We start from the raw sequence: 17,152 nt of genomic DNA, 5'->3' as shown, positions 1-17,152 counted from the left end.
CTTTCCTTCTTCCTTTCCTTTCCTTCTTCGTTTCCTTTCCTTCTTCCTTTCTTCCTTTCTGCCTTTCCTTTCCTTTTCTTTCCTTCTTCCTTTTCTTTCCTTTCCTTTCCAAGTAATTAGAAAATGAAATTTGAAAAACAATCCAATTTCTGTAGCTTTAACACACTTTAAATGCCTAGGAAAGGCAATGCCTTGAAAAGGAAATGCCTTGCCTTGCCTTGCTTTGCCTTGCCTTCCCTTCCCTTCCCTTCCCTTCCCTTCCCTTCCCTTCCTTCTTTCTCTCCCTCTCTCTCTTTCTTCTGTCTCTGTCTTTCTCTCTTTTTGAGACAGAGTGAGGGTCTCACTCTGTCACTGGAAGCAGTGGCACAATCACAGCTCACTGTAGTCTCGACCTCCCAAACTCAAGTGATAGCCCCACCTCAGCCTCCCGAGTAGCTGGGTCTGCAGGCACGTACCACCATGCCCGGCCAATTTTTGCATTTTTTGTAGAGATGGGGTTTTACTATGTTGCCAAGGCTGGTCTTGAACCCCAGGGTTCAAGTGATCCACCTGCCTCAGCCTCCCAAAGTGTTGAGATTACAGGCATGAGCCACTGTGGCCAGCGAAGAATTTACATTTCTGACAAGTTCCCCGGTGCCGTGGGCCTGGGGACCACATTTTGAGAATCTCTGCATCATACTGTCCTACCTTCTATATGTTTGAAATGTATGAAAGATTTTCTACTAACTTAAAAGAAGCAAAAAAGGCAGATTTCATTGCAGATTAGACGTATCTTGGAGAGATAAAGAAGACATGGAAAGTATGAGAGAAGGGTGGATGTGGGTCATGGAGAATAAAATGGGAAGTCCTGAAGTACATCTATTAAGCTTTTAAAAAGAGAGAGAGCTGATGGAAACAATATTTGAGGAAACACGAGGGAGCACTTTCTCGAATTAGAGTGAAGGAGGACAGACTTATCTCAGGCTGCCTAGAACACTTGAGAATGTGATTCGTAAACTGTAAAGTGCGGTCCTCATGAGGAAGCATTAATCTGGTCCACCCAAGATTGAGTTTCCTCTCTGTCAGAGCTATCTCACATGAGCTGCGGTGCCTGCATGTGAGAGAGCTCCCCGTCCCAGCAGGTATGTAAGCACAGCCCTGGGTAGTAGAGTCAGCAGAACTGGGTTCTAATGCAGATTGCACAACTCTCCAGCTGTGTGACGATGGGCATGAGTTGGCCTTCTCTGAGCCTCAGCTTCCTTATCTGTACAGTGGAATAATCTGATCCATGGTAACACCATTCACAGGGTTGTTGAGACAGTGAACCACAGAATGGCTGTGAAGCTCCCAATGTATAGTGTAGTGCTCAGAGAATGTTATTCAGCCCCAAGAGCAGGGGCCAGGCTTTCTTTGGGAGAAGCAGCCGTGATGATTCTCCAGCAGAGAATCAGGTGGAGCTGGTGGCAGGAGGGAACCCATCTTACAGGCCACGTCCATGGAGTAGAAAATAACCAAAGCAGAGGAGGTCTGCAGGCATGGAAATGAAAGTGGAACTCGGCCTTTCCCTCTTTCTCCCCTGCAGACGATGGGCCCTACTCCAAAGGAGGCAAGGACGCAGGAGGGGCCGACGTTTCCCTGGCATGCCGCAGACAGAGCATTCCAGGTAATGAGGCTTCCCTCATTCCCTCTTTTTCTGCCCTGAAGGCACAGAGAGCCCTAGGTGGGGGTCAGACGGCAACAGCTTTGCCACTAACTTGCTCTGTGACCTTAGACCAGCCAGTTAACCTGTCTGATTCTCCTCTGTAAAAAGGAGATGATCATCACCCAGGTCTATGTAGCAGAGTGCCCTACTAACCAGGTGCTTGCCTCACTTGTCTTGGAGCTGGGGGCCTGGGGTGGCCCCAGCTGGCCACTCAAGCCCCCATCCCCATCTGTCGTCAGAGGAGTTCCGAGGGATTACTGTGGTGGAGTTGATCAAGAAGGAAGGCAGCACGCTGGGCCTGACTATCTCAGGTGGCACCGACAAGGATGGAAAGCCCAGGGTTTCCAACCTGAGACCTGGGGGACTTGCGGCCAGGTGAGAAGTGGGCTTGGCATGGCAGCAGGAGGTGGGTGCAGAGGCAGTGATGGGACCCCAGGGTCAGTGGAAAATGTACTGAAGGCCTTATGCAAAGCAATCAAGCAGCTGTTTCCAGGAGCACCCATCAGCTTGGTGTCTGCAGAGGGAAGGCCTCCAATGGAGGCTGTAATTCTAGACCCTGGCTTCTCTTTTCTTTTACACCAGGGGCTTGGCCATAGCACCCCACAGTCACCAGGCCATATCTGCCCTCCAGGCCCTTGCATATGCAGTCCTCTATGTCCAAAAGCCTGTTCCCCACAGCATCCTTCTGGCACACTCCTCTTTACCCCTCCACACTCAGCACAGAGGTCACTGCCTCCAGGAAGCCCTCCCTGACCCCAGGCCAAGGCAGCTGTACTACTCTGTTCCTGAAGCCCCACATACACATTTCTGCACACATTGTCCTGATTTACCCTGTCATTTGCCCCTGTGGCTCCCTTGGACCAGGAGGCCTGGGAGTTAGCCTCTCAGTCACTGCATCCCTGGGCCTCGCACAAGACAGGTGCAGATAAATGTCCAATTGAACAGAAGGAAGGTTGGTGGCGAAAAGCCAGGAGGAGCGTTAGGGAATAGCAAAGGATGTAATGATCTGGCCACTCTGCAGGCTCATCTGAGACACCCCTGCACAAGGAAAAGCAGGCAGACCAGTGTAGAGGGAAAACCTGGGATCTGGGCATCAGGCTCTGCACTCTTTTACTTGCTGTGTGACCTTGGACAAGTGTCTGACCTCTTTGAGCCTCAGCTTTCCCGTTTGTGAAATGACGATCCAGTGATCATAAAGATTCCAGAGGAGGGTGGGTGTGAATGCCAGGACTGCATGGGCCAGCACCTATTACCATGCGTGCCCTGGCCTTCCTGCTCCAGGAGTGATCTGCTGAACGTTGGTGACTATATTCGGTCTGTGAATGGGATCCACCTGACCAGGCTCCGCCACGATGAGATCATCACCCTGCTCAAGAATGTGGGCGAGCGCGTGGTGCTGGAGGTGGAGTATGAGCTGCCCCCGCCCGGTGGGTGCCCTTGGACGGGGAACTTTCTCCACTGCCTCGGTCGCGGGTGGACACGGCTACCTCCCCACCAGGGCCTGGGTGGTGGGGATCGTACCAGATGGAGTGGGTGGAACCTGGAGACTGGCCACAAGCATCCATACCTCACCTAGGGGCTGAGCCTACGACCGCAGTATGCTGTCACTAGGAGGCGGTGGGACGCTATAGCCAATGTCATTTTACATATTTAGTTTCCAGATGCTTTTGCTTTAGCGGGGAAGGTTTTGGAAGCATTAGCTGAATAAGTTGTTCCCTGGCCTACCACACCCACACTCCACTGCCCTGCACTAAGTAGCAGCGGTGTAGGGTTTCACCTAGCTTGAGATTTTCAAAGTTGGTCTAAAGTCATGAATTTTGAGTAACTGTCTGGAGTTCAACCCTGGCCTGAGCCTACCAGCCATGGACTCAAGCCTGAGTTCTGCCGTCATCTCTGTGAGCATGGGCAGGCCCTTTCCTCTCTGTCAGTGGTGGGCTAAGTGGGATTAGGGGAGAGGGTCCCCCTAAGCCTCACTTATTCGACCTGTAAAATGGGCAAGGGTTTATCCTCCCTGTAATCTCTGTGACTGATCACCCAGTCCTCCTGGAATGAGCTTTGGGCACATCTGCTGGCCTGAAGATGCAACTGAGGGACTCAAAGGAGTCCTCCGTTTCTCCCCAGCTCCTGAGAATAACCCAAGGATCATTTCAAAGACAGTGGACGTCTCCCTCTACAAGGAGGGCAATAGCTTTGGCTTTGTCCTTAGAGGTCAGTGAAAGAATTGCCCTTGGGATTGGGGCAGCAAGAAAGAGGCTAATACTAATTCCATGTGTGCACTGTTTTGCTTTGAATGTAATTTATGCATATCTCAGTTCTGACTTTAAGGAACACAGGACCGTTAAGGTAAGTATTCAGTGGGAAAATTTGCCAAGCAATGAAGTATGCTTGGCTGGGGAGAGTGAGAGGAGACAGTTGTACTGGAAAATGATGGTGAAAGCTGCTACAGAGATTGAGAACAAAGTCTGGAGCTTCCTAGAGATCAGGGAAAAGGGGAAATAAGGTGAGGTCACAGAAGGGAGGCAAGCCATTTAACAGAGAGAGGACTTTGGTCATGTTACCCACCCCGTGTACCATCTCTTGGGAGGGGGTATTTATTGTTGGTGTCTCATAAGAGGGTCCATGAATAGCAAGGACAAGGTCCTCAAACAGGTTTTACTGAAGGAGCCTGCTCAGGGGCTGTGTGGGGGCCTCTGGATGGGAAGGGGTGGGTGAATGATTCCTGCTTCTTGTCAAATTCTGTCCAGGAGGTGCCCATGAAGATGGGCACAAGTCCCGCCCGCTTGTCCTGACCTACGTGCGGCCCGGTGGCCCTGCTGACAGGTGAGCTGAGGCAGAAGAAATCCACACACTGCATTGACCTGCCCCAACTCCCCTGCAAAAAGCGTGGAGCGGAGTCACCATGCCTGTTCCCCAGATGAAGAGACTGAGGCCCTGAGGGAGCACTCCCTGCCTAGTGTGATTCAGGGAGTTGCTGGTGGAGCCGGGATGTAACCCCAAATGAAGGAAACCTCAACCCCTTTCTTCTCCAACATCCTGCTGTCTCGGGGGCTGGGGTGTTTGGAGAGGGGCAGCCTTGGTGTCGTTCTTCCCTTTCCTGCTCCTTAGTTTTCCCGTCTATGGAATGGTCCCTAAGAGTTGCTATGAGAGATTTGGAGGCACGCTGATTGGTCACTGCTGTAGCTGTCTGTGACTCAGTCTCCTGGGTCCTGGCTGATCAACCCAGCTCGGCCCCACCTGCGCCCAGCCCGGAAGGACCAGGAGGAGAGAATATGGGGAAAGAACATGTCCAGTTCCCAGTCCCTGATCCCCTGGCCTCCCCAGTGGGAGATTCCTGGCCATTTTAAGAGAAGCCTGGAACGGCCTTGTCAGAAATCTAAATCTGTCCTTGGGACAGGGCCCTGTGATGAGCTATTCATAGAACCCCCCAGAATAGCTTTGGCCACCTGTTGGGAGAGGCGTTCCAGGCTGGGGATGTGACCCAAACTGAGGTGAACGCTGCTAGGGCCCCTCCCCTGGCCCCTGCTGAGTTATTTCCCAGGCGCGGGTTGTCGTCAGGCCAGAATCACTGCTGAGAAACCAGGATGAGGGTGGAGCAATGGGAAGGGACCAGGATGGCTCAGACTAGCCCCCAATGCTGTGTGGCATGGGCACAGCTCACACCCTCTCTGGGCCCTGGTGCTCTCATTTGCCCCTGAGGCAAGAGTTGGGGGCAGCACTTGAAGGGCACCCCCAGCTCAGACATTTCAGGGTTCTGCACTGAGCCTGTGAATTACTACACACCCAGAGGAGTGGCAGGCGGCAGAGGCGTCCCATCCTGTCTTCATCCCCCCTTGCTTTATGCAGCTCCCCACCCCTGGGGTGGCTCATTCCTTCACTCACTCATGCGCCCCTTCACCCGTTCCCTCCTCTCCTTCCTCCTCCACCCACTCTCTGCTTCCTTCATCCTCCACGCCCCCCTTCCCAGCGCCCTCCCAGACAGGCTGTGCCCAGTGCTGCTGCCGGGCCAGGCTGGTGACCGGCCCTTCCCTGCAGGGAGGGCTCCCTGAAGGTGGGCGACAGGCTGCTCAGCGTCGATGGAATCCCGCTGCACGGGGCCAGCCATGCCACCGCCCTGGCCACCCTGCGGCAGTGCAGCCATGAGGCACTCTTTCAGGTGGAGTATGATGTGGCCACCCCTGGTGAGTTGGGGGCCTGAGTGTATGGGTTGAGGCAGAAGGAGGCCTGGGATGGGGGGAGGCGGCAGTGGCCATGGATCTTTACCACTGCAAAGGCTGCATGACCTTGGGACAGTCACAGCCTCTCTGGGCAATAAATAGGATGTGCTAGGCATCGGTTGATGCGCTGGGAATGCAGTCTAGAACAACGGAATTGAGGTCTCTGTTCTCACGGAGCTGGCATTCTGGTGGGGAGAGGACAGTATCCAGAACAGAGAAGATATGGTGTATGTCAGTTGGCAATAAGTGCTGCGGAAAAAAGAGAAGAGGCAGGGGAGAGAGATGGGACGGGCTGGGGGATGGTCTCTAGGTGGGGGAGTGAGGGAATGGGTGAGGCAGGGAATGTCCAGGAACAGCATTCCGGGAGGGCGGAACAGTAAGTGCAAAGGCCCTGAGGCAGGAGCATGGCAGGAATGGTTGGTCACAGTGAGGAGGCTGCCGTGGTTGGCACAGGTGAGTGAAAGGTGGTGAGGGCAGAGCGGGGTGAGGTGGAAGCTGGGAGGCCATAGGAAGCGGCAGCAGCTGTCCAAGCGAGAGCTGACGGACTGAACCAGGCTGCTGGCTAAGGAGGGAGAAGACGTGAGATTCAGGAATATGATGATGGTCCAGCTGGCCTGATCTGCTGAGATTTGGACATGGGAGGTGGGGGCAAGGGCAGGAGCTAAGGGTGCGGCCAAAGTTTCAATTTCCAGCCACTGGGTGTGTTAATGGAGGTGCCATTTTCTGAGATGGGGATGGATTGTAGTGAACTTTACAGTTTAGTGCTGGTATACCGCAGGCTCTTAATAAACTCAGGCAAATTCATATCACCCAACAAAGCCCTGGGATCACAGCCCCTCAGACCTGAGCTCCTACCCCTCCTCCACTGCTATCTTGTCTGTCAAATTGATATAACACTTGGTAGAAGATAAAAGAACAAAGAAAAAAAGAATTAAAAAATTATGTTAATCAAATGGGCTTAACAGTTTCTTCCAGGCACAAGGGTTAAATCAAGATAGTAGAGTGAGGCTGGGGAGGAAAGTGCTTGATATTTGCGTTTCAGACTTTTTTTCTCCGTCATGCCAGACACGGTGGCTAATGCTTCAGGACCCTTGATGGTGGAAATAGTCAAGACACCAGGGTCTGCCCTGGGGATCTCGCTCACCACCACCTCCGTCCGGAACAAGTCGGTCATCACCATTGACCGCATCAAGCCAGCCAGCGTGGTGGACAGGTAAGGCACACCTTGGGTACTGCCACCATGGAGGTGTGTACAGGGGAGAGGCAGCCCAGAACTTTGTCTGGCCTGGATCAGCCTCCACCTTTGCTCCCCTGCCCGACCAGGAGCGGAGCCCTGCACCCTGGAGACCACATCCTGTCCATCGATGGCACCAGCACGGAACACTGCTCGCTGCTCGAGGCCACCAAGCTCCTGGCCAGCGTGTCGGAGAAGGTGCGGCTGGAGATCCTGCCTGTGCCCCAGAGTCAGCGGCCACTGAGGCCCTCAGAGGCAGGTGGGTCCCCTCAGCAGATCTCAGGGCCCAAACCTGGGCAGTCATGAGGCCTGAGAGGCCCGGGACCAGAGCCCTGGGCAGGCTGGGAGGAGCGGGCTAAAATGTACTAGGGCAAATCTTCATTTGCACAGGGAAGCTCAAAACTATCAAGAGCAGCCACTGAGGGTAGGAAGGTGGGGCAGAGAAACAACTTAAAGGTTTGAATTGAGCCTGCTGGCATAGATGCTCCCAAAGCTGGTTTCATCACAGGTTGCATTAATAGGAGTATAAGGGCTAGAATGAGGGAGGGAACAGTCCTGTGCTCTCTGCTACTCAGAGCTTAGATCCTGGGCTCTTCTCAAGGACCCTCAGCAGGTCCAGAGGAGGCAGCTGGGAAGGTAGAGAGGGCCTGGAGTTTCTCCTGTGAACTGTCAGGGTCTCCCAGCTATGAGCAGGGAGCTGGGTGCTGGGCATTTCCAAGAGCAGAGGAAGTGGCTGGTCTGAGGGTCCAGAGGGCACAGCTGCGGCCAGGGGCAGGGTGGAGGGTGGCCACAGAGGGGCAGCTTTCAGCTCAGAGCAGGAAAGCACCTCCAGCAGACCAAACCTTGGGCCTTGAGTGCAAGTCCCATCTTTGCTCCCAGCAGCTGGACAACTGCCTTTCCCTCTCTGGGTCCCAGTTACCTCAGCCATAAAAAGGAGGGAGGACCGCTAATGCACAGACATGGGGGAGGCTGAAGGAGATAAAGGACAGGGCACCGCCCAGGCCTATAAATCCTAGCCCTAAGGGCAGAGCTGGAGGGTGAGGAAGGAGTCTGTCCACCCCACCCTTTGCAAACCCCATCTTCTGGAAGAGAACGGAATCCCCCACACCTGATTGGGAGGACAGTCCTTGGGGAGAGTCCACCTCCATGGTCTCTGCCAGCTTCTGAAGAAGCCGCACTGAACCACAGTCCAGGGGCTGATCAGGGCGACGTTAGGGCTTGGAACAGTGTCATTCATTCTCATACCGTTTATCGAGCATCTGCTGTGTGCCAGGTTTGGTGCTGCGGCCTGCATGCCTCGTTTCTTCCTCGTGACACATCTGTTCTCCCACTTTACAGGGAAAGCTGAGGTAGCATTGCAAAGCTACGCGTCTGCTTACAATCCCTTGACTCTCACTAACTGAGCTTCTACTAAACGCCAGGCACTGCTCCAAGCACGTTATATTATTAACTCATTCTAATCCTCCCCATTACCCTAGGAGGTGGCCACTCTCTTTGTCCCATTTTACAGGTATAACACTGAGGCACAGACAGGCCAAGTGACTCCTCCAGGTCCCACAGTTGGTCAGTGACAGAGCTGGGATTTGACCTAGGCAACTGACTCCAGAGTGGGCCAAGCCCTGGGGAGGGGTCTGTGGAGATGTGGCTCAAGGAGACAGAATCAATTGGCTGAGACTGTTGAGTCCTCACCTGTCCATCAGTGCAAGAGGAGAGCTGGCCTGGGGCAGTCTGGGAAGAGGTGTTGTATGGTGGTCAGTTTGGAGGATCAGGTGGAGGAAGCAGGGTCTCCTAGGGGGTCGGGGCGGGGGTGTTCCCTGGGAACTTGGAGCAGAAGTGCAAAGAATTCACTGTGGATAAGGCTGGGAAGGGTTGCAGCCTGGGAACGGGGAGCAGCCTCAGCCCGTGGTGCACTTCAGCCTTGGCCAACCCAGCAGGGAGCCCTGGAGCAAAGGCTGTCCTGGAGAGTCCAGCGTGGGGCAGAAATATAGCCAGGCCCTAGTGCCCCTGGCGCTCAGCCACTGGCCGAGGCTGTCTGGGCTGCAGAGCCACTGCATATCCCCAGAGTGCTGCAGCTGGACACTGTCTGCCAGCTGCACTCCTCACCAGTTCTTTCTTGGAGAAACTTCATGGGCAGCACTCATAGCTGTAAACCTCTCTGGCTCCAGGGCAGATGCCTGTGTTCAAATCTCTGCTCCACAACCTCCCAGCAGTGGGCCTCGGCCTGGCCTCCTTTCCCTCTCCTGTCCCTGCCTCTCAGGCTGCCACGTGGCAGCAGCTGCACTCTGAACACAGTGCCCAGCACATCATAGGCGTCTGGGACACGTGAGCAGATTACTAAGTGCCTTGCCTGGCTCAGGGGAAGCGCGAGGATCTTCTGGTTCCTGCTTTCCTGGCTTCATAGTGCCCTCAGCCACTAACACCTGCACCTCTCTTTCCTCTTTCTCCGCTGGCTACAGTGAAAGTGCAGAGGAGTGAGCAGCTGCACCGCTGGGACCCCTGCGTGCCCTCCTGCCACAGCCCCCGGCCCGGCCACTGCAGGATGCCCACCTGGGCCACACCTGCTGGCCAGGACCAAAGTCGATGTAATGTGCCTGCCCTGCTGTAGCTCGGCCAGTCTTGTAGCCTTTCCTAGGGAGGGGTGATGCCTGTTGTCTAAGGGAAGGAAACTCAGACTCAGAGATTAGGGAGCTAGGTGTGTTGATGCACGCCTGTTGTCCCAGCCACTCAAGAGGCTGAGGCCGGAGGATCGCTTCAGCCTGGGAGGTTGAGGCTGCAGTGAGTCAAGATCACACCACTGCACTTCAGCCTGGGTGACAGAGTAAGACCTCAACTAAAAAAAAAAAAAGAAGAGATTAGGTGACCTGCCCCATTGTCATCTAGCATTCCAGTGGCGAGATTGGCCCTTGTCCCTAGTAGCTGAGTTTCACAGGGTCTATGGAAACCCTACAGTCTTTGAGGCCCAGAGAAGAAAGAGACTTGCCTGAGGTCACACCATGAGTAACTGATGTGAAGGGGGAAGTCATCCCCATCTCTCCCTGTGGTTGGGTGGCTTCCCAGCACCCACTGTGTGGCGGGGTGGAGAGCCTCGGCTGGGGTTCACGGGGCTGTGCTCTCATCTCCCCAGCCTTGTCTTCAACTCCCTTTTCCTCGCCGACCTTGAACCATGCCTTTTCCTGCAACAACCCCAGCACCCTTCCCCGTGGATCCCAGCCCATGAGTCCTCGAACTACAATGGGGCGGAGAAGGCAGCGAAGAAGGGAACACAAGAGCTCGTGTAAGCCGTGGTCTCTTCCCTCCTCCTTGGGCTGCCTGTATGTCTGAGAGTGAGGCTTGCCAAAGGGTGTATGTCGGGGCGAGGGGAGGTATTTTGGGCAGAGCTCCAGGTGTATGTGTGGGAATGTCAAATAATATGACTGGAACACCAGGCTGTCATGGATGGCTGGGCAGGTTGTGCACTGCACAAGAGGACCACTGAGGGGTGCCAGTTACTTTGTACACTCTTATTCTTGTATTTTTATTATGAAAAATTCCTAGGACTTGGTGATAAAGTCCTTGAGGAAAGGAAGTCTTTTCAGATTTGCGCGAAGATTTCACATTTTTTGCCATTCAGTCCTGATTCATTCATGGATAAAGTCTCAGTGCTGCATTACTATATCCTTACCACCTTGCTGCCATTTGTTAATTTCCCCTAAGAGAAAGACATGGCCTGAGACTAGCTGTCCAGAATGTAATAATTTCCAGTCTTACTTCTCTGCTTATTTATTATTCAAAATTTCCCTTTTGAAATGAAGATATTTACATATTAAGAAAAGTAAATCAATAGAAGACAAATAGTAGTGAATGATAAGGCAGGAGCCATGTGGAAGTGGCAAAACACAATAATGCTTAAAATTTCAAAACCCTTCTTGGGAAGAGTCTTTCCTTTGTTGATGCACAAAGGGTTCTCAGCCTCCTGCCACATGAGCTGCAGAGGCCTCCAGGAAGGACAGAAGATCAAACTTGGCCCTTTGAGATAGAACCAGATGAAAGAAGAGATGAGTACAGGTCACCTGGTGTCTGAAAAAAGCTAAATATGGTTCTATACTTCCTGGCAGCCAAGGGGAAATGGGAAAGAGATTTCAGAATCAGATCAGAGATAAAATATACCTCTACTAACCATCTTTCCTGGCCACGAAAGTGAGGAATATGTAGGTGAAAAGATGCAGAAGTGCTGCTCGTAGGCAGGGGATGTGGAGACTGGAGGCTCGTGTGACTCTTCTACCTGTCTCCTTCCTAGGATGTGTAACTAAGAAAGTACTATCATTATTACTATTGATAATAATTTATTAAGTAATTCAACCAAAAAATTTGACCTCTTACGTACCATTTTTATCACTGGGGATATAGTAGTGAAAAGGAAAAAACAGGCCAGGCATGGTGGCTCACGCCTGTAATCCCCACACTTTGGGAGGCCGAGGTGGGCAGATCACTTGAGGCCAGGAGTTCGAGACAAGCCTGACCAACATGGCGAAACTCCATCTCTACCAAAAATACAACAAATTAGCCGGGTATGGTGGTGCACGCCTGTAATCCCAGCTACTCTGGAGGTGGGAAAATCACTTGAACCTGGGAGGCGGAGGTTGCAGTGGGCAAAGATGATGCTGCTGGTGAGCCACCCTGGGCAACACAGTGAGACCTTGTTTTAAAATAAATAAATAAATACATATAAAAACACAATATACCTAAAAACATAACATATTACACATTTTGTAATGTATAACATACAGTATAATTTAATAATATATGACAATAATATAATTAGTAATAAAATAAAATACTAAATAAATTTTGTTTAATAATAAATTACTTCCAAGATTCATATTAATGATGCAAATATATTTCACATATGGAAGGTAAAACAATATTTATTAAATAACGTTATGCATCAAATAGTTAAAGATAGAGTTGCCATGTCACCCAGCAATTCCACTCCTAGGTATATGCCCAAAAGAAATGAAACACGTGTCATCTCCATCTAAAAATTTATACATGAATGTTCATAGTAGCATTATTCCCTGTAGCCAAATGCTGGAAGGAATGCAGTATCCACCAATGGATGAATGGATAAACAAAATGTGGTATATCCATACAATGGAATATTATTCAGTCACAAAAAGGAATGCAATTCTGATACCTGCAAAGCATGGATGAACTTGAAAACATTATGCCAAGTGAAAGCAACCAGTCACAAAGGCCACGTGGTGCATGATTCTGTTTATATAAAGTGCCCAGAACAGGCAAATCCAGAGATAAAAGTAGATTCGTGGTTGCCTAGGGCTAGGGGACATAGGAAGATCTTCGGGGATGGCTGAAGGGAACAGGGTTTCTTTTGGAGTTGATGAAATGCTCTCAAATGCGTTGTGGTGATGTTTGCATAACCGTGAATACACTAAAAACCATTGAATTGTACACATTAAATAGGTGACTACTGTGGTATATAAATTATATCTCAATAAAGCTCTTACCAAAAAGCAGAGTGACATAATATAATAGATACTACAGTAGATCACAGCACAATAATATAATAAAATTACACTACTCCTAGAACCTGTTTTACAGCATGACAGTCAGTCCCAGCCACTATCTTCCCTAGTCCTTGCCGCACCCCACGAGGTGGGAATCACGATCCCATTGTTCAGATGAGGAAGCCAAGGCTCAGAGTGGGCTGTGATCTAGCCTGGTCCCAGATTGAGTCAGGGCTCCCACTTCCTTGCGCTCTGGCTCCAGTGCCTCGGGCCCTGGGATGGGCAGGCCCTGGCAGGAAGACCTCGGTGGGGCGACTCACCTGAATGCTGGGCCCACCTGTCCTACAGTGTCGCTGGCCTCCAGCACAGTGGGGCCGGGCGGGCAGATTGTACACACAGAGACCACGGAGGTCGTGCTCTGCGGAGACCCCCTCAGCGGCTTTGGCCTCCAGCTCCAGGGCGGCATCTTCGCCACGGAGACCCTGTCCTCCCCACCCCTCGTGTGCTTCATCGAGCCTGACAGCCCGGCTGAGAGGTGAGCCTCCTGCCCCCTCCCTACTGAGCCTGCCACTCTCCAACTGAGAGAAACTGAGTCACAGCACCAAGTCCTAGCTTCACAAGCACATCACTTAACCGTTGCATCAGCCCCAGCACCAGCCCCATTTTACAGATGAGAAAACTGAGGTTCAGAGAAGCTAACTCACTTGCCCAGGATTACGCAGCTTACCCATGGAATCCCAAGGCTTGAACCCCTGTCTGCCTGAAGGCAGAGTCCCCTGTATATACGTCTTGTAAGGCTCATGGCATCATTCCCATTGGACAAACAGAGAAACTGAGGTCCAGCAAGGTCCAGCCCTTAGCCAGATTCCTGAGGATACACAGGTGGGCCAGGGCAGAGCTGAGAGTCACCCCAGGCCAGGAGGTGGGGCCCAGGTTCAGTCCTGCCCTGCATGACATTCTCTCCCAGTGGACCTGTCACGGAGCCTCTTCTCTCTGCTGGGCCCCCTGGGTTCAGGTGTGGGCTGCTGCAGATAGGGGACCGTGTCCTGTCCATCAATGGCATCGCCACCGAGGACGGGACTATGGAGGAAGCCAACCAGCTCCTTCGGGACGCCGCACTGGCCCACAAGGTCGTGCTAGAGGTGGAGTTCGATGTGGCGGGTGAGTGAGTGGCTCGAGCTTCCTCCTCATATTTCAGGGCCCTGCACCCCTCCTCTCTTTATCCTGCCTTGCGGGTGCAAACGCTCCACCCTATCCCCCTCTGTGCTCAGTGCCCTTCTCCCAGGGGCTTTGCAGCTTATGGTGGGAAGGGAGGCTTTGGCGTGGGAGGGAGAAGTTTCCACACAAGGCAACTTTTGCAGAGGGGCAGGACCGAGTGGAGATGGGGATGGGGAGCTGAAAATACTCCAAGTTCCTTCTCAGCATGGGTTAGGCAAAGAACCTCGAACAACAGTTTGGGTCAGAATTCTGCTTCTGTGATCTCGACACCGTGTGGCTTTGGACAGAAGAGTCCCTCCACTCTGTCTCCCCATCTGTAAATAGTGGATAGAATCTTTTCACTATAGGGGTGGTACTCAGGTTAGGTGAGACATATGCCCAAGAGAAATGAAAACGTGAAAATACCCAGCCACGGCCTGGCACATAGTAGGTGCTCAGGAAATATATGCTAGATTCACACCGGGTTGTTAGGCTGTGGGGAGCTCCCTTCCCGCCCACCACACCAGCTGACAGGCATGAGGCCTGGTTCCAGCCCCGACTCTGGTGGGTCTGACTAGAGCGAGTCAGTTGTTTTGAGCAAATCTGTCAGCTCACTCTGCCTCAGTTTCCTCCTCTGTTGGGAGGAAGCAGGAGGATGGGATTAGGACTGTGACTTTTGGGGTCCCTCCTAGCACAGCCAGAATGGGCATGGGGCTGGGATTCGTGAGGCTCCTCCTCTGGTCCTCACGCCGGTCTATGTCCATCCACCCCAGAGTCCGTCATCCCAAGCAGTGGCACGTTCCATGTGAAGCTGCCCAAGAAGCGCGGCGTGGAGCTGGGTATCGTCATCAGCTGTGAGTCTGCCCCGCCGCCTGCCCGGGAGCCAGCTCACCTGCTGGGGAGAAAGAGCTCTCCAAGCTTGGACCAGCATTTTCATGGCGTGACACCCTGCAGGGCCCAAGGAAAAGGCTTGGGGGTGTGGGGAGGCTGGCTTCCGTGGGACCCAGCTGCGTGTTCTCAGCAAGACCCCAGCTTCCCAAAGCCTCAGCTTCCCGTTCTGCACCATGGGAGTCCCCTGGCCTCGTGGGTCTCCCGGGGGGCTTGTGGGGGGCCCATGGTGAGAGAACTTTGGAAGGTGACAAATATGCAGGCTGGGTTTGGTTTTCTGCCTACTTCTGTGTTCCCAGAGCCCAGCAAAGGCCTGGAACACAGTAGGTGCTTAATTCATGTTTGTCAAAGGAATGAAAATGAGGAGTGCAGAAGAAAAACGTAGAATGGGTGAGCATGGGAAAGCCCTTCCGTGGCTCCCAACTTATTCTGAGTAAAAGCTGAAGGCCTCGGGCCCCAGTGAGGCCCTCTGTGCTCTGGACCCCATGACCTCTGACCTCATCTCCTGACTTTCCCCAACTCAAGCCCTCCAGCCGCAGCCGGCCTGGCTGCTCCCTGCCATACCTGCCCCTTCCTGCCTCTCGGCCTTTGCGTCTGAGACTGTTCCTCTGGCCTCTTCCCTACCTCCTTCAGGTCTTTGCTCAAATGTCACTTGACAAGGCCTTCCCCGACCACCTGACTGAACATTTACCGCCCTCGACACAGGCCCGTTTCTCAGGTTTCTCCGCAGCTCACTTCATCAACGTTTAAATGTTGTTGATTGTGACCACCACTGGAGTGCCAGCTCCAGGAGGGCAGGGAGAGACTGCTGTCTGTTTTGTTCACTTCTGTGTCCCCTCCCCGAGCACACAATAGAGCCTGGGTGCTGGCCCTGAGCCCGGTGCTGGGAACAGGCACCAAGCGGACAGCCCCTCTCCACAAAGAGCTCGCAGTTTGCTGGGGGATGGGCGGAGCAGGAGGAAAGAAGAGCTGGCATTGGAAGGGCCATGCTAGATCTTGTGCCTGCGTTACCTGATTTACTCTCACCACATCCCCATGAGGTCTGCAGTGCCACCCCCATTTTACGGGGGGAAACTGAGGCACAGGGAAGTGAGCTGATTTGCTCACAGTCACCCAGCCAGGAAGCAGTGGGATCAGAATGTGAGTAGGACCAGTGACTCCGAGTCCACACTCAGACCCCTGGGCCTCGCCACCCCACCCCAGGCTGAGGCCACCAAGGTCAGATTCACGGCCTCTTTTCCTCCAGCGGCTAGCAGGAAGCGAGGGGAGCCCCTGATCATCTCCGACATCAAGAAAGGCAGTGTGGCACACAGGTAGGGGCCCTGGGGCACAGGAGGGGAAGTAGCCAGCAGCGGTGAGTATGGCACCTGCATGCACCAAGCTCCTTCCATCCCCTCTCCCCGCTACTCATGCAGGACGGGCACCCTGGAGCCAGGCGACAAGCTGCTGGCCATCGACAACATCCGCCTGGACAACTGCCCCATGGAGGACGCCGTGCAAATCCTGCGGCAATGCGAGGACCTGGTGAAGCTGAAGATCCGGAAGGACGAGGACAACTCTGGTATGGCCCTCACACTGCCCTCCTACTTCCAGAGGCCCACCCTTTGGCCAGTGGGCTCTCAGCTTGCAATTCAGGGCTCCCTCTGGCCGTGGAAGGGAGGGTGGTGGGTGCTGCTGAAGGCTGGCTGGAATTTTGAACTAATGAAGGAGGGGGCAACACCACAGACTTCTCACTGTCGCCGGCGTCTGGGGCCCTCCAGAGCCTCTGTGAGATGGACAGGAGTTTGAGACACTCCTGTAGCCTCCATGTCTAGCACCAAGCCTGGCAGAGGAGACCTACTGGGTGCAGCTGGTGGACAGATGAGTAGGTAGGGCAAGGGAAGAGCAAGGCTGTCCTTTTGAATGGCAGGCTATGAGTGGATAAGCAAGGACTACAGACTCAGGCCCCACTGAAGCCAGATAGTGATACAAATGAGTGAGAAAAGCTGTATGAATTGGAGAGGCAAAAGGGACTGGTGAGGACTGTGCCAACTGGAAAGCGAATCCCTGATTCAAAGGGGCAGTCTTCAAGTCACCAACTCTGACTCTGTGAAAGAAGGTTACTGTAGGAGGTAGCTTTCTTTTTGTAAAGAAAAGTTGGGCCAGGTGCAATGGCTCATACCTGTACACCCCTCGCTTTGGGAGGCCAAGGTGGGTGGATCACTTAAGCCCAGGAGTTTGAGACCAGCCTGGGCAACATGGCAAAACCCCATGTCTACAAAAAATACAAAAATTAGCTGGGTGATGCATGCCTGTACTCCCAGATACTTGGGAGGCTGAGGTGGGAGGATCACTGGAACCCTGGAAGTAGAGTACAGCAGTAAACTGAGATCATGCCACTGCACTCCAGCCTGGGCAGCAGAGCAAGACTCTGTCTCAAAAAAAAAAAAAAAAA

General features: G+C 53.1%; 1 protein-coding gene across 1 annotated transcript in view; it reads left to right on the top strand.

Annotated features, from left to right (window-relative positions):
* GRIP2 (glutamate receptor interacting protein 2) overlaps window positions 1–17,152 on the top strand; it is a 63,496-nt gene that overhangs the window by 28,529 nt on the left and 17,815 nt on the right. Inside the window, exons 2-16 of the mRNA XM_011983632.1 lie at window positions 1,562–1,642; window positions 1,921–2,056; window positions 2,963–3,108; window positions 3,803–3,889; window positions 4,426–4,501; window positions 5,714–5,859; window positions 6,961–7,108; window positions 7,219–7,388; window positions 9,586–9,711; window positions 10,254–10,403; window positions 12,982–13,168; window positions 13,649–13,794; window positions 14,604–14,684; window positions 15,965–16,031; window positions 16,134–16,279. Coding sequence (XP_011839022.1) covers window positions 1,562–1,642; window positions 1,921–2,056; window positions 2,963–3,108; window positions 3,803–3,889; window positions 4,426–4,501; window positions 5,714–5,859; window positions 6,961–7,108; window positions 7,219–7,388; window positions 9,586–9,711; window positions 10,254–10,403; window positions 12,982–13,168; window positions 13,649–13,794; window positions 14,604–14,684; window positions 15,965–16,031; window positions 16,134–16,279 — 1,893 coding nt within the window. The remainder of the gene's footprint in view (window positions 1–1,561; window positions 1,643–1,920; window positions 2,057–2,962; window positions 3,109–3,802; window positions 3,890–4,425; window positions 4,502–5,713; window positions 5,860–6,960; window positions 7,109–7,218; window positions 7,389–9,585; window positions 9,712–10,253; window positions 10,404–12,981; window positions 13,169–13,648; window positions 13,795–14,603; window positions 14,685–15,964; window positions 16,032–16,133; window positions 16,280–17,152) is intronic.

The sequence above is a fragment of the Mandrillus leucophaeus genome, unplaced genomic scaffold (assembly GCF_000951045.1).
Source record: "Mandrillus leucophaeus isolate KB7577 unplaced genomic scaffold, Mleu.le_1.0 Scaffold252, whole genome shotgun sequence".
Classification (NCBI taxonomy): domain Eukaryota; kingdom Metazoa; phylum Chordata; class Mammalia; order Primates; family Cercopithecidae; genus Mandrillus; species Mandrillus leucophaeus.
This window is presented reverse-complemented; position numbering and strand designations above follow the sequence as displayed.